The sequence below is a fragment of the Cydia strobilella genome, chromosome Z (assembly GCF_947568885.1).
Source record: "Cydia strobilella chromosome Z, ilCydStro3.1, whole genome shotgun sequence".
Lineage (NCBI taxonomy): Eukaryota > Metazoa > Arthropoda > Insecta > Lepidoptera > Tortricidae > Cydia > Cydia strobilella.
In genome coordinates, this window is record NC_086068.1 from 11,351,282 (window position 1) to 11,371,126 (window position 19,845).

The following is a 19,845-nucleotide window of genomic DNA, read 5'->3' on the forward strand; positions in this document are numbered from 1 at the left end:
CTAACTGTATGAATTAAAGGGGGACGGGTAGTCTCTCTCGCGCCAATCATGTGCTAGCCCGGCTGAGCTTAAAAAAATACTCACTTTGAGTTTGACATGGTCCGGACGATTAGAACCTTTTAATTTTTAAATCTGGTAAGTGGTAACAATAATTAGTTAATTTATTATTTTTCCACTTTTAAATTTATTCTAAGCTTAATAGCATCGTTCGCAGACGTTTCTGCTTGTTAAAAATTAATTTAATAATTAGTTAATGTTTATTTGTAGACAATGAATAAAAAAATGTTTATAAAAAATGCGTTTTATTCAATAACCGCTACATTACCTTGTCATAATTATAATTAATCCTAGGTCCTTATTCTAAGCGCCACTTGCACCATTTCACTAACCCGGGGTTAACCGGTTAAACCTGGAGTTACCATGGTTACCAGTACAATTTGACACTGAGTTGACCCCGGGTTAGTAGGATGGTGCAAGTGGCCCTATGTATGACATCTGCAATATTGACAAGCTGTCGAAATAGGGAAAATGGACCACCGTGAAGTAAGCACGGTTAGTTTCACTAGACTTATATCGAACGGGATGTGAGTCGTATTACCTTTTGTATTGTTTGTCAGTGAAGTAGTTTTATAGTTACCGATTCCCTCTTTTAAATTCCGAAAAACACTTCTTTCAAAAATAATTTAATAACGACTCTGGCTATTTCCCGTTATATTGCTTTGTTGAACACTGATCTCTGATCTTATTCCAAGAAACTACTAGATTTACTAGATGAAGTTCTGCATCTAAAAGTATCTACATGGTTACTTATAATTAGTACCTACAAAATGAGTAGTTTGTGTCTAATATGTCTATTGATTTTTTTTCTGGTTTTCATAACTAAATTATAATGTTTTAATTGTCGTGTCGTGTGTATGTGCATGACGGTAAGTAGCTTTCCGATTGAAATGGTCAAAGAATATATACTAAGAAAATAGTAGATTGTGTCACAAGGGAGCAAACTTACATATTTACGGCTAGGGCGTACATTAAATCCTAAACGAAGCCAAGGATTCTATAATAGAATCCCAAGTGTAGTGAGACATTCAAGTGTTAAAGCTCAAGGTGGAAATAATTTTGCTACCATGAGACATATACCGCTTTTCACATCAGATCACCTATGACGAGGAAATCATTTGCTTTTTTTTTTCATTTTCATTATGCAAAAAAATAATGTCCTAGAACAGAAAAGTGGCACTTTGATCCCTCCTAGCAGGGATGAAAAAGCCCTTTTTCGTATAGGTGATGTGAAAATGTTTATATTCTTGACCAATTCATCTCAATGTAAATTACTTAATTTTATTCAGTATTCAGACTCGTCCACAAACTGACCCATTAGGTATGTTATATGCTGTAAATTGATTACAGTACCTACTAATAAAAAGTCCAATCATCAAACGGTAACACAAGGCATCAGACTTATAATAAAGATACACTAAGGCCCACTTGCACCATCCCATTAACCCGGGGTTAAGCGGTTAAAGCGTTAACCCAGTGTCAAATTGTACTGGTAACCATGGTAACTCCAGGATTAACCGGTTAACCCGGGTTAGTGGAATGGTTCAAGTGGCGCTTAAATAAAGGATTTAATCAATTTCTAGTTTTCGAAAGCTGCCTTCGACGGCGTCAGCGTTAGGCGTGGTCTTACTCCGAGAGGTGATGATGCCCCGTGAGCTGAGTATCTCCATGTTGTCCAGAGAGAGCAACTTCATTCTCTGCTCGCTTAGCAGTATTTTGGTGTACTCAATCATGTCCTGCGTCTGTATGGTGCCCCCGAAGCTTGCAGGCAGGCACGCCGTATCGATATGTTTGTGCAAGGATTTCAGATTATGATGGATCTGTAAATACATTTCATGTAGTTTTATACGGGTTTTAAAATATAAATTGTGTCATGCATGGTGTAAAATAATTTATTTTAAATACAGTCAAATATACTATAGAACCAAGGAGGAGTGTCCTTATAAACGGCATAATTTCATAGTAATTTGACATTAATGAGGACATGGCCACACTTTGTCATTGCAAATCGTCGACTTCGTGGTTGCAAATGGCATGCGGAGTTAGTTTGGTCTGACTCTAGTTTGTTGTTATAAATAGACCGTACTGTTTATTTTAATGAATCCCTTTGTTAAAAACTATAATTGACATCTCATAGGCACAGTGTAAAAAGTATACAGTGGACCGACGCCTTTGACGAGCTCGGATGCGCGTGGTACAACCCTCGCACCCCGCACGATTGCGCTGTCGAGACGTCTTCGTCGAATGTCTGTATTGTTGTATAGACTGATGTGGCATAGGTGGGGTTGGTGAATTAATTTTTTCTTGTCACTAATTGCCATGGTCACGGTCGCTTGGGTCACTCTTTAAATCCTGGTTTTACGGCATTTAAATTAACCAAACATGCATTCTTGTGGTACCTAGTTATAAGGCCTTGCCACAATGGACCATCTTTTTTATTCCGTAGACTAAAATGACGTTTTACGTGTAAGACATGACATTTCTTAGTACCACATGAAATGTCATTTTAGTCTACGGAATAAAAAAACGGAATATACAAAGCACGATAATATAACGTGGTACAATAAGAGTTCTTGTACCAACCAAGAAATAGTTGATTCACCCAGATACTTACTTTTAGTCTTTCCGCCATTTTGGGAGGAACCCTGCTGACTGCAAAGTCAATGATGTATCGCACGGTCGCCGGGAGATTTATCAAATGGCATTCTTTATGTCGCATCGGTAAAGATTGCTGGAAACCACAAACAAACATTTGTTAGGGCACCAATAAAAGTTTTTAGAATTTCAAACACTGTATTAATTCGGCTAACTTGAATTCGCATGCGAGTTCGTTACATTGCGGTATTTGATTGGTCGATTGCATTGGTTGTAGCGCCTGTAGCTCAGTAGTTGGCAATGTAACGAATCCCGCATGTGAGTTCTCGCACCGTCTAAATGAGCTTTAATTTCAAAGTAGTACAGGTGCGAATAAATTGTTAATGCATAAATGCATTCACGTAAACTTGAGCTTAGTTCCTGTGACCCAGGATAAAACCGTCAAACAATGACGCCTCAATCTCAGGTTGAAGAAGTTTTACCTATCAATTATAAGTTAGGCAGGGCTTTGCCTAAACCTTGAACCCAGTTGATTCACTTCAGAAGTTTTGTTGTTATGAAATGCACAGGCGTTCTATTCACATCAACGCAAATTTCACCTCAAACAGTCGCGCTTCATATTTCTTGGCAATGGAACAGGGCGGACACGCCGTACCTACTAGAGCTGGAGTTGGATATTTTACGATTTTCAGAAATTAATAACGGGAAATTAAACAGTTGCTTAAAAATATTAAAAACTAAATTAAATAATAATTTAAAAAATAAACATAATGTAACACTGTGTAATGTGTACTTAAACATACTTAATACGCAGGACTTTCCTTATAACGGTTTCTCTTACCCCAAGCAAAATAAAGTATGTTTCTCTTACCCCACCTGACCTTTAATGGCATTATGGCAAGGCTGATATGAAAAAAAAGAAAAATAAATTGATCATTTTTTTCTATGGGAGAATCGCATGAAAGTCTTGAACGATTAATTAAAATTAACCTATTTAGGAGGTTTAATGCTATTTATACATTATGTTTATTTTTAAAATTATCATTTCATTTAGTTCTTAATATTTTTAAGCATCTAAAACTGTTTAATTTCCCCGCAAATGCCCCAGTTTCTCTTACCCCACCTAATACTGACTGACCAAATTTCTCCATAGTACCTAGTAGTTATTTAATTTGTATGGGAATTTCAGTGCAAGACGGAACGGGTTCCGGTTTCAAAAATGCCCTGAAATTCCTTTTCAGGGTGTTTTGGGGTAGTATCCTTATATTTAGGGGGTATGCGTTGTTAATTTAAAAAATCGCATAATAAGGCTAACATAGGTACATGTTCTAAAATAAATAAATAAAATATTGATTTGTAAGCAGTCTCCGCTACCCGGTCTTGCGTCCTCAGACACTCGAACAGCACGCGGACTCACCTCTCCCCACTTGATGAGGCGCGCGAAGTCCATCGGGTTCCAGGCGGTGACGTGCGCGGCGCTGGTGCCAGCGCAGTCGCCGACGTGCGTGAACCCGCACACCTGGTCACCCGGCTCCTCCAGGCACGTCTCGTACACCAGCGCGTGCGCTCGGCACATGTCCCAGCACGTGAACTTGCTTGCGTTCAATTTATCTATTGATAAAATTATATATAAGTTTCATGGTAGTAGGTATAGTGGAGTCAAGCGGCAGCCTTAGGGCGGTGCAAGAATTGCGACGGCATCAAGCGCCGGCACTGAAATGAACCTAATAGGGCGCTAGTTTTAGAAATCGGAAGCACGCATGCATTTTATTGGCCAGCATGCTCAGGGTAGGGTTCCGTAGTTACCCGTTCGTCACAATAGGCTACCTTTAACATTTTCAAGAATATGGTACAATGTTGGTCAGCATGTTCTGCCAGCATGCATCGACGTATGTAGAAATATTTACATGAGAAGTATTAAAATTCAGATAGTCAAACATTTACATAATTAAATAACAATTCAAATTAAGGGAACATATCCATACTACGTGACCAATTTTTAGGTAGGTAAGCAGTATATGCCAAGAACCCCCTCCCCCCTCTAGTTGTCAAGTAGTAACTCAAACATATGATTTTAAATAATTTTTTGCAAACAGAAAGTTAAATAAAAACAAAAATTTGCTTCAGTGCTGCTACCTGTGAACTCAGAAGCGCTAAACCCTGGCCGCCATACTTGAATAAACTTCGGACATTTCCCTCTAGAGGATATTGACTACGTGACGTAAACCTAAAGGGCTTTTCCGTCCCTGCTAGGAGGGATCAAAGTGGCACTTTTCTTCCCTGCCAGGAAGAATCAGTTGCACTTTTTTGCCTAAAACAATATACTTTGAAACATATTAAATTCCTCATAAGTAGATTGTGTGTGTGTGGGGTGTGTGTGTGTGTGTAGATGCGAAAGATAGAGGAGAATGGAAGAGAAAAACATGTTGTGACGACCCCACATAACGTGGGATAAGGGTAGGAAGAAGAGGAGAAGTAGATGTGAAAAGCAGTACTAGGGGCATGCCAAAAAAAAAGATAATCTATTCTCATATGTTTATACAGGCATGTTATACATCATCGACAAGGCTGGTTATTCAATTATACATTTAATAACAACCGGCCAAGAGCATGTCGGGCCATGCTCAGTGTAGGGTTCCGTAGTTACCCTTCCGATCCGTAACAATAGGCTAAACTGGAGCTAGTAGATTTTCACCTGAGTTAAACAATCTACTTTTCATATCGAATACGAGGAAACCAAAGAGATAAGGAATTTTTGCATAATCATTAAGTACTTAGTTTAATTTAAGTAATAGACGTTTGGCCATGATTTTATCCTTAGAACTTACTTTATAATCCATATATATGATCCATATCCATAGCGAAAAACATTAAAATGCAATATTTATGAAAAGTAACATATTTTAGGAAACTGCAGTAATTTTAAAACAATTTGTTAATTAAAGTATGAAAATCAGCGGGATTGCCTCTTACTTAATTTTTTTTTACTTTTTCGTTCTATAACTGCCAATAGTCAACGGCATTAGGTACTTTTTAGGGTTCCGTACCCAAAGGGTAAAAACGGGACCCTATTACTATGACTCCGCTGTCAGTCTGTCACCAGGCTGTATTTCATGATCCGTGATAGCTAGACAGTTGAAATTTTCAGAGATGATGTATTTCTGTTGCCGCTATAACAACAAATACAAAAAAGTACGGAACCCTCGGTGCGCGAGTCCGACTCGCACTTGGCCGGTTTTTCAGCTTTAATGAGTAAAATAATCTATTTTTATCTTACATTTTACCTTATTTACGTGAATAAGCCAGATAACTTTAAAAACCCATTTAATGTCGTAATAATAATTAACTGTGGCTGTACGTCTTTTTACTATGAAGGGGAGACTTCACTATAACTCAAAAACGGCTAAACTGATCATGTTCGCCATAGTTTTCGTTTAATGTTTTTCTTAAGCTCTATAATGCCTACGATTTTTTTCATATTTTTTGTATTCATGGTTCAAAAGTTAGAGGGAGGGGGGGGGGGGTTTCCCTCGGAGTGATTATATCCGTTTATATTCTTTTTTTTAATACTTATCCATCGATATCCCACACTATAGGGTTGAAGCAAAAAAAAATACCCCTCCACTTTACGTGTAAGGGAGAACCCTAAAAATGTTTTTTTCTATATTTTATTGTACGACTTTGTCGGATGTATTGATTTATATATCCATGCCAAATTGCAGCTTCCTAGCACTAACGATCACGGAGCAAAGCCTCGGACAGACGGACATGGCGAAACTATAAGGGTTCCTAGTTGACTACGGAACCCTAAAAATGGAACCACCCGGATATATTTTTTAAAATATTTGTTTCTCTGAATGAATCTGGTCGACACCTTTCTAAAAACCATGTTATGGGGAGATCTATTTGGCTCGAAAGAATGTCAATTTAACTAAGTAGCTATTATAACTACCGATTATGCCCCTATTAGATTAAAATTATGAGAACATTAGACGTACCAAATGGTAGCCATATAAGTACGTTAATTTTAGTTACTTACTTCATTTATGCGTCTGTAAGTTTATGCACCGGTACAGACGGACTGCAACTTGTAGGTAGGCTACGTCGGCGTGCAGTTCCCATACAAATTGCAGTCGGGTTGTAGTCCGTCTGTATCGGCTATCGGCTCTAATGGTATATACATACAGCCAAAAAGACCCTACCTATTATATTTTGCAATCCCATTCGTTCTAAACCGTCCACAGGATCATGTGTGATTGTTGTGATTAATAATTTTGCTATTTCTTGCGACACATAAATCCTTGAAACTTATCTAAATCTTGTGAGATGGAACTAATTTATATGACGCACATAAGACGGTTATTATAAAATACGCCGTTAAGTATTGAGATCGCCGAGATGCCGATATTTCCTCTGCGTCATAGTGGAAAATAATTATGTATGTCAATACGATTCATACGATTATCTGGGCTATAACTGCGAAAATCGAAGGTCGCAAATTGCGGGCATCTTTCTCTGTCACTATAATTACGCCTACATTGGAATAAAAGAGAAAGATCCCCGCAATTTGCGAATTTCGGTTTTCGCGGTAGCCCTGCTGGAACTAATTAAATGTGTTGATTTAATCTAACACGATTTTCACTCATAATTTACTTATTTAATAAACGTAAGTTTTTACGCGAATAAGTCCGTGTTAGTTTTAAAATTATAATTAAATGTCCTTACCACTCCCCAGAGAAAGAACTAACACTAACATTTATTATTTCATTTCGTTAAAAATGTAGGCCCTGTTTTACTATATATTAAACGTTTCGCCAGCCATTCTCGATATATTTATTTACAAGAACGGTTTACACCAATTACACTTACGCTTGCTATGCTAATGCTAAATGGTAGGTACTATAATTTGAACATGAATTGTTTATTTTAGTGATTTTTGAAGTAGATTTTGTGCTTTACATTTTGTGTTCTGTCTGGAACTGTGCCTATAACTATAATCGTAGAATATAATCAGTAAGCTTGCTATCCCAGAAGTATTACTTATAGGTATTAAAAATAAATTAATTTCACAGTAGGTACTAAAAGGTCAGTGAGTTTTATTTTTAACCGACTTCAAGATTTGAAAAGGAGGAGGTTCTCAATTCGGTTGTATGTTTTTTATTATTATCAGGTAACCATTGTAAAAATCAATACCAAAGTTAGTCTTAATAGGGCCTCAAACTTAATTCAGTGTTGGCCATTACTTTTTGAACCGACTTCAAGATTTCAAGAGGAGGAGGTTATGAATTCGGTTGTTTTTTTTTTTTAATGTTTGTTACTCCACAACTCCGTCATTTCTAGACCGATTTTGAAAATTCTTTTTTTGATTGTAAGTATATACATACAGATTGGTCCCGTTTTTGTCAAAACGCAGTTCTGATGATGGGATCCATGAGGAATCAAGGGAACTCCTCAAATGTTAAAGGCTTACATATTGTGATTTTTGTAGTTTCATCAACAAATCCAGCATTTACATTTAAAAAAGTGACATTTGATGAAGTGGAACTGCTGATGATGATCAGAATGGAACTCTTCAATGGTTCACGTTTGGCGATTTGTTCTCTTCCTTATGGACCCAGACCCAAACTTGGACCTGGACTCGGACCCGGACCCGGGTCTGGACATGGACCCCCAACTCGGATCCGGACCCGGACCGAACTCTGACACAAACTTGGACCCGGACAGCCGGACACGGACCCGGACTCGGATCCGGACCCAGACCCGGACCCGGAAATGCTACTAGAAAAGTGGTTTAGGTTAGGTTAGAACTCTGTGACCCTTACAGAAATGAAATGCTATCAGAAAAGTAGGTTAGGTTAGGTTAGAACTGCGACCCTTACAAAAACGAAATCCTACTAGAAAAGTGGGTGGTTTTACCTCCTTTTCTACATTAATAGGCAATATTATAATAATTAGGCAATTAGGCAAAATTAGGCAAAAGATGGATTAGGATAATTAGGCAAAATATGCTGTCTTTTCCATTTCATTGTCTGGAATCTAAGAGTGCACCATCAACAATAAGTAAGAAAGTAAGTAGTATTGTTGAAGTTACTAAATTAATTTATGAGACTAACTAATAGGTTACTAAACCACTGATACGCTAATATGTTAATTTTATTATGTTACCTTAATTACAATATGTAGATTAGAATTAATAGAATAGAAAAACTGTGCTATTGTGTGCCCTTACAGGGTGTCATGAACTGGCTATATAAAATGTAACACCTTATTATGCATATAAATGACTAAATAACTAAACTTTCAGCGGCATTGAAGTCGGTTTTTTTTTCTTAAAAATTATATTATTTATAAATTGCCATATATTTTTTTAAATTGAATGACAGCTACAAAATTTGGTTGGTTTAACATGGTTTAACTATACCACACAGCCTTTTGACCATGACTACGAGTATCAGAGTAAAAATAAAAATGTCTCAACGAGAATTCAAAATTTTGTATTAGATTTCCGAACGCAACGTCTCAGCTCCCGCGGAAGACGATCTGTCACCTCATTGTCGTTTTTCATGCATGCCAAACGGCCATTACGTCCTATTAACCTCCTGAGACCCAGAATCATTTGTTTTGTTTTTGAATTTGGAACCCTTAGTTACTTAACAAAAGTTCAAAATAGATTTTGGAATATGTACAAAAATTTGTACGCGGGGTTTTAGGAGGTTAAAATAACAAGTTTTTGTTTAAACAAGGACACGAAATTCCTTAATCTCTTGAACGCTTTATGTCATTAAACAAAAACGTCACTGTCGCGCCAAAGTAACGGGCGTAAGCGAGCGAATGTAAATTTTACTTGAAAGTGTCAACGTTACTTTGACAGCGTCCGACATAAAATATGTAAAGAAGAGTGACCCAATTATTTACAATTGGGTCTGGAAGAAAAAATAAGAAGATTGCAGATACTTTTTCAGCCATGCCACTTTTTCAGATTTGGGAGATTAAAATAATCGTTTAGAGCTAGATCTGTAGAAAAGTGGGGGCGCCATCAATTCGTAACGTACCTAATAGTTTTAATTTTGCTGTTACAAGTCGAGAACAATGAGCTTGTTTGGTTGTTCCTAGGGAGTAAACGCGGCAGCCGTCTTGCCGATACTTTTTTCATACCTTATTTTTGTTATAAAATGTTTTGTTGTACCTCCTTGATAACAACATTGGCAATGTCACCGATTTCCCGAAATTTTATTTGGCAGTCGGCTAGTACAATATTTTGAATTTTTTTAGCCATTTCCTCTAAAGTCACCCCAATGAGCCGACCAGGTTGGTCTTTATCAAAAACAGATGTACTGTCACGCTTAAATTCGTTGAACATCATATTCTGAGGGTTGTTGTGGAAGAAGAACAGTCGTTATAAATAATCCGCAACCTTACTCTTTTATCGTTATACGTTTTTCTCTCTAAAAACAAGAACCGAACTACGGACTGATACTGTTCTTTCTTTTCATATGTAGTCGACCGCTTTACCTTTGATAGCGTTAAAAGGAAGATAAAACAAATAGCGCCAATTTTTTTTTTCATCTTTTAAGGCTTATGAAAGGTGCCTTACAAATGTGGAAAATACATTTTTGACCAGTGGCATAGACAATATGGTAAAACGGGTACTTGTCAAACCGCCATCGTATCTACTGCAGACTAGACAATATGGAGTACTAACACTCACTAAACCTCGTTCCTAATCCATTTTAGGCCCCGCTAATGCAACGACCTTCAGTGTCAATGATCACCGATCTCACTCACACAATACCCCCTTAAATATTCATGAGCGCCAAACAATAAGAAAATCGCATTGCAAAGAGAGAGCAATCTCATACACAAATGTTATCTTGATGATGCAATATAAATCTTACTTATGCTGTAGACTATGACCCGACGACCCATGCTGTCGCGTACCGGAGACACCATTATGTACCTATAAATTAGGAAACTATGTTGAAATTTCAAATTGTTTTTAGGTTAATTACTAGTTAGTACTCTTATTTGCGTAAGATACGTAACGCTGCACGTGAGCTTTAGAAGCAGGGGATAGAAATTCGTCGTTTGTTGATACAAATGTGTAACATTCGTGACTTGGCTTGTGTACATATTACAATGCTGATCTGATCTATCTGAAGTGCTTACGCAAATAATGATAACTCGAAATATAAGTACCTATTTTTAGAGACAATCCATTAGCAGGTCTAAGACACAAATACCCTTTTGTACCCTAATAAATATTTTTGATTTGGTTTGAATATATTGTTTTAACTATACAGGTAGACAGGTAAATACGTTGTCTAAGGAAATTAAATTTGCTGAGTTTGCATGTAAAATTGTAAAGTTTGTAAACACTTAAAATAATTAAGTCTCGCTGCCGCGCCGGGCACATGTGTCCGATTTTAGTGTGTTTAATAAAAGCGCCGCGTTCAATGTGATGAGCGGATGATGGTTGCAAATTATGTTCCGTTCATGTAAAACGATGACCTTAATGTGGATATGTCTATATAAATAATGAATAAATAAAATGTTAGTATTGCAAAAAATGTTGAACTCTATTGTGATATGGAAAATGTAATGAAACATCATTACATTTTCCATACAGAGCTGAAATTATCCACATCCTTCCTCCGCCAAAAATAACTAGTACTAAGAAGTAAAATAGATTAATTATTGTTAAGTTTTGTTCTATGAAAACTTACCCATTATTTATGATGTCTTTCATGTTTGCGTCTTCACAGTCTAATTGCGAGAAGCCTTCCGGGTATAACTTGCGCAGGTTCAGGTATTTTAAAAGTGTCTGTTGTGCCATTGGTATGCTGTATTTTTTCTGTCTCAGGAATCGCAGTAAGAATGATTCATCTGAAACAAGCACAAAAGTAAAAAACGGGCAAGAGCATATCGAGTTATGCTTAGTGTAGGGATCCGTAGTAGCCCGTGCGTTTGACCAGATAGACTAAAATGAGCTTTTGCTAAAATGAGATAAAATACTATATGGACACAACATGTAAAAGGGAGTATATTCGCGGCCTTTACGCATTTTTACTATGAAGGGATAACTTACTGCGAAAACTCACAACCTGCTTGATCGATCATGATCAGAACAGAGAACAGATATCGCGAAAAAAGAAATCGAAATATCTTTATCTGTCTCTCTTTCGCTTGAATGTGTAGGAGCGGTTGAGAGACAGATAAGGAAATTTTGTTTTTCGCGATAGGCCCTTTGTTTTATTTGAAAGTACGAGTAAGCCACTCTCATTTATATTTTATGGGCCCAATGTTTTAGTCTATTATTTCCTAAAATATTGGATTGAATGGATGGAAGGCCAGCAGGAACCTAGATTTTCCTTTAGCACTAGATTCCGGTATCAAAAGGTTTTAAAACTTTGTGGTGAAATTCCCGGTGTTCGAAAATGGTTTTCAAATAAATCCTTCCCATTTGTCCCCACCTCGTGTATGGCGGCGCGGCGGTGACGTGAGGAATAAACCAAATTCTCTGCCAAGAATTTTCCTGATTTGGAATGAGCGCCCTTGGAAACTAGGCCGCTCGGAGGAAAATGATTGAAACACAATTTTTGACTTCGTAACTTTGTTTGGACTAGTTAGGTGAACATACAAGTCCCCGGCCGCAGCCCTTGAGCTGGGGGGAGAGGGGGGTTTGAAGGTTCCATTTTCCTGTTTTTTGATTATATCTCGGAAACTATGTGTCTTAGCGACATGGCAACTTACAAAATGGAAGGTGATTAAATTTGTTACAAGTTTTATTTCGTCAAGTTTTTCGATATCTTGTATAGTTTTTGAGATATCTGCTCTTGAAAAGTTATTTGGGGCTTTCAATTTTATCTTGATTATCTACATCAGTGAAGCTGCTAGGCCGTGCTTGGTATCGTTATCGTATAAATCGGGGGTGCTCAATTCATTACATAAAATAAACTTTTTTAAACTCCTCCTCACGCTTAAACCGCTGAACCGATTTCGTTGAAATTTGTTATAGAGATAGTTTGAGTCCCCCAAGGGACAGGACATAGGATAGTTTTTATGACCAAAATCATCTTTTGAGAGTGTGAAAAGTGGGGTGGAAGTTTGTATGAACCGATTTAAATGAAATTTGGGATGGTCTACATGTTTGCTTTAGTTGAAAATGATACCAAACATTGAAGTCAAGTCTAAACTTAAAGAGTATTGAGGTTCATACTCTTTATTTATTACCCCAGGAAATTCGTTTTGGCGAAGAAACTGAATTCCCCCCTACACCCCATTTCACACCTTTAAAGGACGATTTTTAAGATAAATCTTAATATGTCCTGTCTCGGGACTAAAAATATCTCTAAATAACTTAAAAGAATTTTATAACTCTGTAAACCTAAATGTTTATTAAAATTTAGTTTAAGGTAAAATCAATTGTATGCCCGAAGGGTAAAACTGTTGATACTCATCATAAAATGTACCTAGTTATACTTCTTGTAGCTACAGTTAACACAATAAATATTTCTGATATCTGTAAAATAAGTACTATAATGATGCTGATGCCTGTAAACTTATATCTTAAATAGTAGGTATACCCAACTTAAATTGTTATGGTTGTACGACTTGTACGTGACATCGAATCAGTATCGACAACTTCACGATTATACCAGTACAAAGAGCTAGCTTTATACCTTGTCGTACGTTGGCGACGTCGTTGTTCTGCCGGAGCCACTCCCTCATGAGCCGCAGCGCCTGCTCCCTGGTAGCAGGCGTCTCGCGCAGCTCGCGCGCAGCCACAGCCGCCACGGACCGCGCGGCGCGCCCCACCACCTCGCGCTCGCACTTCTCGCCGCTGCAGCTCCAGGTGCTCACCGTCAGCAACACGCTTGCTGTCGTCATGGTTGGAGCCCTACAATTGAATTAAAAACTCTACATTCAGTCATTACTTCATTAGAGAACATGAACTCGGAAGAGGTGTTAAGAATGCCTTTTTTGTCTAGTACTTTTGTAAGTTTTTGTGTGCTAATAAACGCATCGAAATTTTCAAATACATTTTTCTATACATCATTCCGAATCAAATGAGGTGATATCTCATTACACGTATTCTCGGGAGTAGTACTACAAACATAGGTAACGTAGTTACATACAATACTCGGCAGGTTGATTTCAAATGCACCTGCGACCCTGCCTACCGCTAATAATATTAATACCTTTGGCCAAAATGTTCCCAATAGAAAATAATAAAACATTTCTAATACATATTTATTTCTAAGTATCAATACTTATGTTAGTGTAGATTTTTTGTACTTATAAAATACAATACAAATTAAATCCTCTTTACTTTTCACCGTTTTGTCGAGTCGACTGCAAACTACGGGAGTCAACGAAGCGTTTTATCATTTCTTTATCAATAAACTAAATAAAATGTACCTACTTGATCCATTGCGATAAATTAAAAGATCGTCAAGTGAGTAGCTTTTAATTTGTTGACATTTGCTTAAAATAGTCGGTTTAAAGGAAAATGTGTTTCAGGAAAATAATAATTAGTATATATTTGTTTACATTGTTTGCAAGTTCTATTGACGACGACTTTAGTGTCAGGGATCCGGCCGTGGAACCGCCGGAACTTGACACCCTTCGGCCAAAACTCCTCCTTGTTGAAGTTCGCTAGACGTTCAGTCGGAACGCTCACCACAAAAGAATTAGAACTCGCATTGTGTCAAGATTCCAACTTTGCGACCCTCAGGACGAGACCTGATGACTTCACTTTTACATATTACTTTACGATGTCATCGACCTTCGTAAGGTAATGTTGACGGGACACATACCGCAGCGTCAACGGTGTTGGTGGAACTTTTATTTAGTTCACGATCGTCATTTGTAATATATGTTTTGCCAGGTTACGTGGCAAATAAAGGTCAAATCAGATGAGTTCTATGGTGTGTCAGGGTCAGATTCGATACATTGTGTTTGAAATAAATGTAATGAAATTCTTCATTCCAGTCTCTGTGATCGAAACTGTCATCGGATGTTACGGCATGTTTATACGTACTTACGTAGCGAGTTATTTATTATTATTAAAAAAAAAATATTTATAACAGTGCCAGCCATAGATAAATAGTTAGTACCTAACCAGATAAAAGTGAGATAAAAAAGTGTAGTTTAAGGAGTGTCTTGATAGAGTTAGGAGACAGAGCGCACCTTATGTCAAGGTCGAGAATTCCATTGCCAAGCATACTATGCAGGTACTTTTGTTGTTTTCGGTGTCAGTACCTAGCTACCTAGGGTAGGACACGTGTAGCTCATCGCTCTTAACATTACCTAGCCTAGTTACTCTCACTGTTCGTCTTGTACTTCGCAGTAGTAGTTCGGGAGGCACTGCAAACTTCTTCTGACGGCATCCGTATTCGTTATCGCTCCGATGGTGGCATATTCAACTTAGTCCGGCTTAAGGCGCGCAACAAAGTGTCTCACGAAATCATAACGGAGATGATGTATGCAGACGATTTATGTTTTGTGGCCGATTACCCAGGAGCTAGACAGCAGCTTATGTCTTGGTGAGTCATGTCAAAGATTTGGCCAATAAGTGTCAAGAAGACTCTGGTCCTTGACACCATTGCCAATCCGCAGGTTGACATTAAACTCGGCCGGGACTCGCTTAAGCAAGTAGAGCAGTTTAAATACCTGGGTAGCACGATTACAGCTAAGTGTCACCTTGACAACGAAATAAACTGCAGAATAGGAGCCGCTGCAGCAGCGTTTGGCAAACTTCGTTCCAATGTGTTTCGGTCACACGATATAAAGCTTCCGACTAAAGTAGCTGTATACATGGCTATTGTCCTGCCAAATCTCTTGTATGCCTCAGAAACGTGGTGCCTGTATCGTAAGCATATTCGCTCATGAAACAGCTTCCATCTGAGATGCCTCCGCGAAATTATGGGCGTCCATTGGTCCGACCGTGTTAGGAACACGGAGATACTTAGGCGTGCCGATGTCGCTGGAATGGAGGCCTACCTAATGAGACGACAGCTACGATGGTGCGGTCAAGTCTCTCGCATGTCCCAGGATCGAGTCGCGAAACGCATCTTCTACTGCGAACTGCAAGATGGAAAGCGCAAGCAAGGCGGCCAGTTCTTGCGGTTCAAAGATGTGTTGAAGCGGCATATGAAGAGTGCTCATATAGAGCCAACGACATGGGAGAGCCTAGCCAGTGACCGTCCACGTTGGAGGCATATTGTGCAGACGCAGGTGGGTCAGTTTGAAGCTAGGTGGCGCACAGAACTCGACGCTAAGCGCGACGAGCTAAAGGCCAGACCACCTGTGGCCATACGTTACAATTATGTCGGAGGGGTGCTGACCTGCAGCGAGTGTGGTCGCACATTCGCTGCAAAAATTGGCTATGTCAGTCACCTGAGAGCGCACCAGCGACGCTCTCTGTGGTAAAACGCAGTCGCTGTGGCCGAAATCGGCTAGGAGAGATGACGATTAGCCTAGTTACGTACGTAGGTCCTGTTCAATATATTTTTACGTTAAGATATTGGGATTGGGATTTTACGTTAAGATCATTTGTTATGGTTTGAATCTTTAATAGTTATTAGTTAAACAACAACACGTATATAACTTAAATTATAGTACTTACTGATCTGGTGTTATAAATCAAATACTTAAGTTCTGGTGAATATACACATACCTACTAACTTATCCCGGTTTTTCGGGGGCAAAACGTACCAGTGCTAGTGATTAATTAAATATCGACTCAAGAGTCAAGTATTACCGATATCGATAGTAAGCAATTTCTAAATTATAATAACAAAATAGATATGACTCAATCTTGATGTCAACAATATTAATTATTAGTTGTATCTATTTATTTGCAAACCTCTTTGATTTATTCTTATTGCTACTATCTGACATTGGCTCTAGTCATTCCAAGAATAATTAAAATGACGAATAATAATTCAGTAAATTTTATTGTAAAAGCTATTGTACTGTATTTAAAAATTACAAATACTGTCTTACGTCATAAATTTATCGACTTAATACCTAGTAATGTCACTTGTTCTCGCACTTTTTAAACGTCAAATTGCATACGTCAACCCGTATATGCACATAAAATAAAATGTGAAATAAATTGCACACGTCAACCCGTATATGCACATAAAATAAAATGTTAATTAAATATTATTCCTCGGCTACATTTGGTTGAATATTATTTTGGCTACATTGTTATAGAGAATTCACAAGTGGTTTACCTATTCCGGTTTATTCCGAACATTTTGTAACGGTTGAAAAACGGTTTTGTTCTACAATAGACATAAACTAAACAGGCTAATTCCCTGTTGACAAGCTAAACTTACTATAACCTCTCTCAAATAGCTGCATATTATCTATTTAATACCTATTGTTTTTATAAGCTGAATTGTACTTAAAACTAATAATTTATGTAGTGTTGTTGCCAGAAGGAGCAGCGGTGACGACGGTGGGTCGCTGAGGTCCTTTCGCACCGACGTACTCTCCGACTGAGTGACTGCCGACGATTTCCCACGTGGACTCTGACCATGAAGCAGGCGGCCCAAACGCGTCCACCTGGACCGCAAGTGTCGCAAACCCTGCCAAAACGGCAGGATTACAGCGCTCCAGCTTACTTATTATCAGAGCGGCTTCTCTGTACGCCGCAGGGTGGATCCTCTCGATTTCACTTCTGTTAAAACCGCACAATATTTGACGCATAGCGGTCAAATCATAGTATGTGTAATCTTCTGGCTCCTTTCCGGCAAAATCTTCACGCACCCGGTCGGCGAGGGCAGCAATTTGAGCTTCATTTAAGTTGTAGTTCAGACCAAAGTTTTCTATCACGTCGATGCTACTTAAAGTCATGTTAGAGAAATGCTCCGGAGGGATGGCAGGAGTCACCCAGTGGAGCAGCATAAGAATGTTTTCGGGCACGTTAGCTATGCCTCCGAAGTAATCAATGATTGACGTCCAAATATATGATGCTTGCTCATTCTTCATCTGCTCTCGGCCCAGATGGGCCATACATTGTATCATATCTTTCGGCGGAATCATCTGTAGCTCCTGCAGCGACAATTTTCTGTCAACGGGCAACTCCAATATCTCATCGCATTCCATGGCATAAGAAGTGGTTAAAAGAGGGAGCAAAAACATTGAGGTTAACATTCTTGTCTTGTGCAGCATGTTACGACGTAACAATTGCAGCTCTTCGTTGCACGGGCCGTATTTATGGCTCCGTTAATTCGACCCAAATGATCGCCTCATTCGTCGGTGTAGCCAACTAATTACTTATTTAGGCGGTTGTGTAGCATGCACTCGCGTACTACACTCAGTGTGCTTTATTGACGGTTCAAACAGAAAACAGTAGAAGAAATATGTTGGAAATTAATTGCGGACATAGTATATGCGGATTATAAGTCAGGAAACATGTATGAGGGCGGTTTGATAAGTACCCGTTTTCAGGTTTTTTAAGGTAGAAAAATAAATACACTAAGTATTTTCTACTCTATCATTTTTTAGCTCTATATATTTTTGCCAACGGTATTCTGGTTTCAGCAAACCGTCCAAAAAATACGCCTAAATGATTTCTACGTTAAATGCATATTTTTTCCGCCTTGCCACTTTTTCAGATTTGGAAGTTTAAAATAATCGTTTAGAGCTAGATCTGTAGAATAGTGGGTGCGCCATCAATTCGTAACGTAATTCTTTTAATTTTGCTGTTACAAGTCGAGAACAATAAGCTGGTTTGGTTGTTCCTAGGGAGTAAACGCGGCAGCCGTCTTGCCGATACTTTTGTCATACCTTATTTTTGTTCTAAAATGTTTTGTACCTCCTTGATAACAACATTGGCAATGTCAACGATTTCCCGAAATTTTATTTGGCAGTCGGCTAGTAAAATATTTTGAATTTTTAACCGACTTCAAGATTTCAAAGGAGGAGGTTCTCAATTCGGTTGTGGTTTTTTTTATTATATAATGTTTGTTACTCCATAACTCCGTCATTTCTGGACCGATTTTGAAAATTCTTTTTTTGATTGTAAGTATATATACACAGATTGCTCCCGTTTTCGTCAAAAAGCAGTTCTGATGATGGGATCCATGAGGAATCGAGGGAACTCCTCAAATGTTAAAGGCATACATATAGTGATTTTAGTATTTTCATCAACAAATCAAGCACTTACATTTAAAAAAGTGACATTTGATGAAGTGGAACTGCTGATGATGATCAGAACGGAACTCTTTCAACTCTTCAATGACGCATAGTTCACGTTTGGCGATTTGTCCTCTTCGTTATGTTTGTTAAGCAAGTTAGGTTTTCAAGAAACATTTTTGTCAAGCTCGAGTTCTGATGATGGGATCCATGAGGAATCCAGGGAACTCCTCAAATGTGAAAGGCATACATATAGTGATTTTTGTATTTTTATAAACAAATCCAGCACTTCCATTTTAAAAAGTGACATTTGATGAAGTGGAACTGCTGATGATGATCAGAACGGAACTCTTCAATGACGCATAGTTCACGTTTGGCGATTTGTCCTCTTTGTTATGTTTGTTAAGCAAGTTAGGTTTTCAAGAAACATTTTTGTCAAGCTCGAGTTCTGATGATGGTATCCATGAGGAATCGAGGGAACTCCTCAAATGTGAAAGGCATACATATAGTGATTTTTGTAATTTTATAGACAAATCCAGCACTTCCATTTTCAAAAGTGACATTTGATGAAGTGGAACTGCTGATGATGATCAGAATGGAACTCTTTAATGACGCATAGTTTACGTTTTGCGATTTGTCCTCTTCTTTATGTTTGTTAAGCAACTTAAGTTTTTAAGACATATTTTTGTCAAGCTCGAGTTCTGATGATGAGACCCACGAGGAACCGAGGGAACTCCTCAAATGTGAAAGGCATACATATAGTGATTTTTGTTTTTTTATCAACAAATCCAGCATTTACATTTAAAAAAGTGACATTTGATGAAATGGAAACTGCTGATAATGATCAGAATGGAACTCTTCAATGACACATAGTTCACGTTTGGCGATTTGTTCTCTTCCTTATGGACCCAGACCTAAACATGGACCCGGACTCGGACCCGGACCCGGGTCTGAACATGGACCCCAACTCGGACCCGAACCCGGACCGAACTCTGACCCAATCTTGGACCCGGACAGCCGGACACGGACCCGGACTCTGATCCG

At 38.3% G+C, this 19,845-nt stretch overlaps 3 protein-coding genes across 4 annotated transcripts in view; 1 reads left to right on the forward strand and 2 right to left on the reverse strand.

Moving 5' to 3' along the window:
* The window catches only part of LOC134754416 (triosephosphate isomerase), a 279,469-nt gene that overhangs the window by 17,342 nt on the left and 242,282 nt on the right, over positions 1 to 19,845 (forward strand). The gene's annotated exons all lie outside the window — the stretch shown is intronic.
* The window catches only part of LOC134754381 (retinaldehyde-binding protein 1), a 55,396-nt gene continuing 35,836 nt past the window's right edge, over positions 286 to 19,845 (reverse strand). The window contains exons 2-8 of one of the 2 annotated variants that reach the window (XR_010128887.1): positions 13,332 to 13,549; positions 11,376 to 11,535; positions 10,548 to 10,609; positions 4,070 to 4,263; positions 2,672 to 2,788; positions 494 to 1,877; positions 286 to 370 (exon numbers count right to left, since the gene is read on the reverse strand). Coding sequence is in view for 1 of the 2 variants with exons in the window: in XM_063690684.1 (XP_063546754.1) it covers positions 1,626 to 1,877; positions 2,672 to 2,788; positions 4,070 to 4,263; positions 10,548 to 10,609; positions 11,376 to 11,535; positions 13,332 to 13,539 (993 nt within the window). In the remaining variant the exon portion in view is untranslated. Of the gene's footprint in view, positions 1,878 to 2,671; positions 2,789 to 4,069; positions 4,264 to 10,547; positions 10,610 to 11,375; positions 11,536 to 13,331; positions 13,550 to 19,845 lie in introns of both variants that reach the window. The other variant, XM_063690684.1, reaches the window with a different exon arrangement.
* Positions 17,080 to 17,915, reverse strand: LOC134754695 (uncharacterized). The gene has a single exon (XM_063691032.1). It carries the CDS (start codon positions 17,833 to 17,835, stop codon positions 17,080 to 17,082), a length of 756 nt encoding a protein of 251 aa, XP_063547102.1. The 5' UTR covers positions 17,836 to 17,915.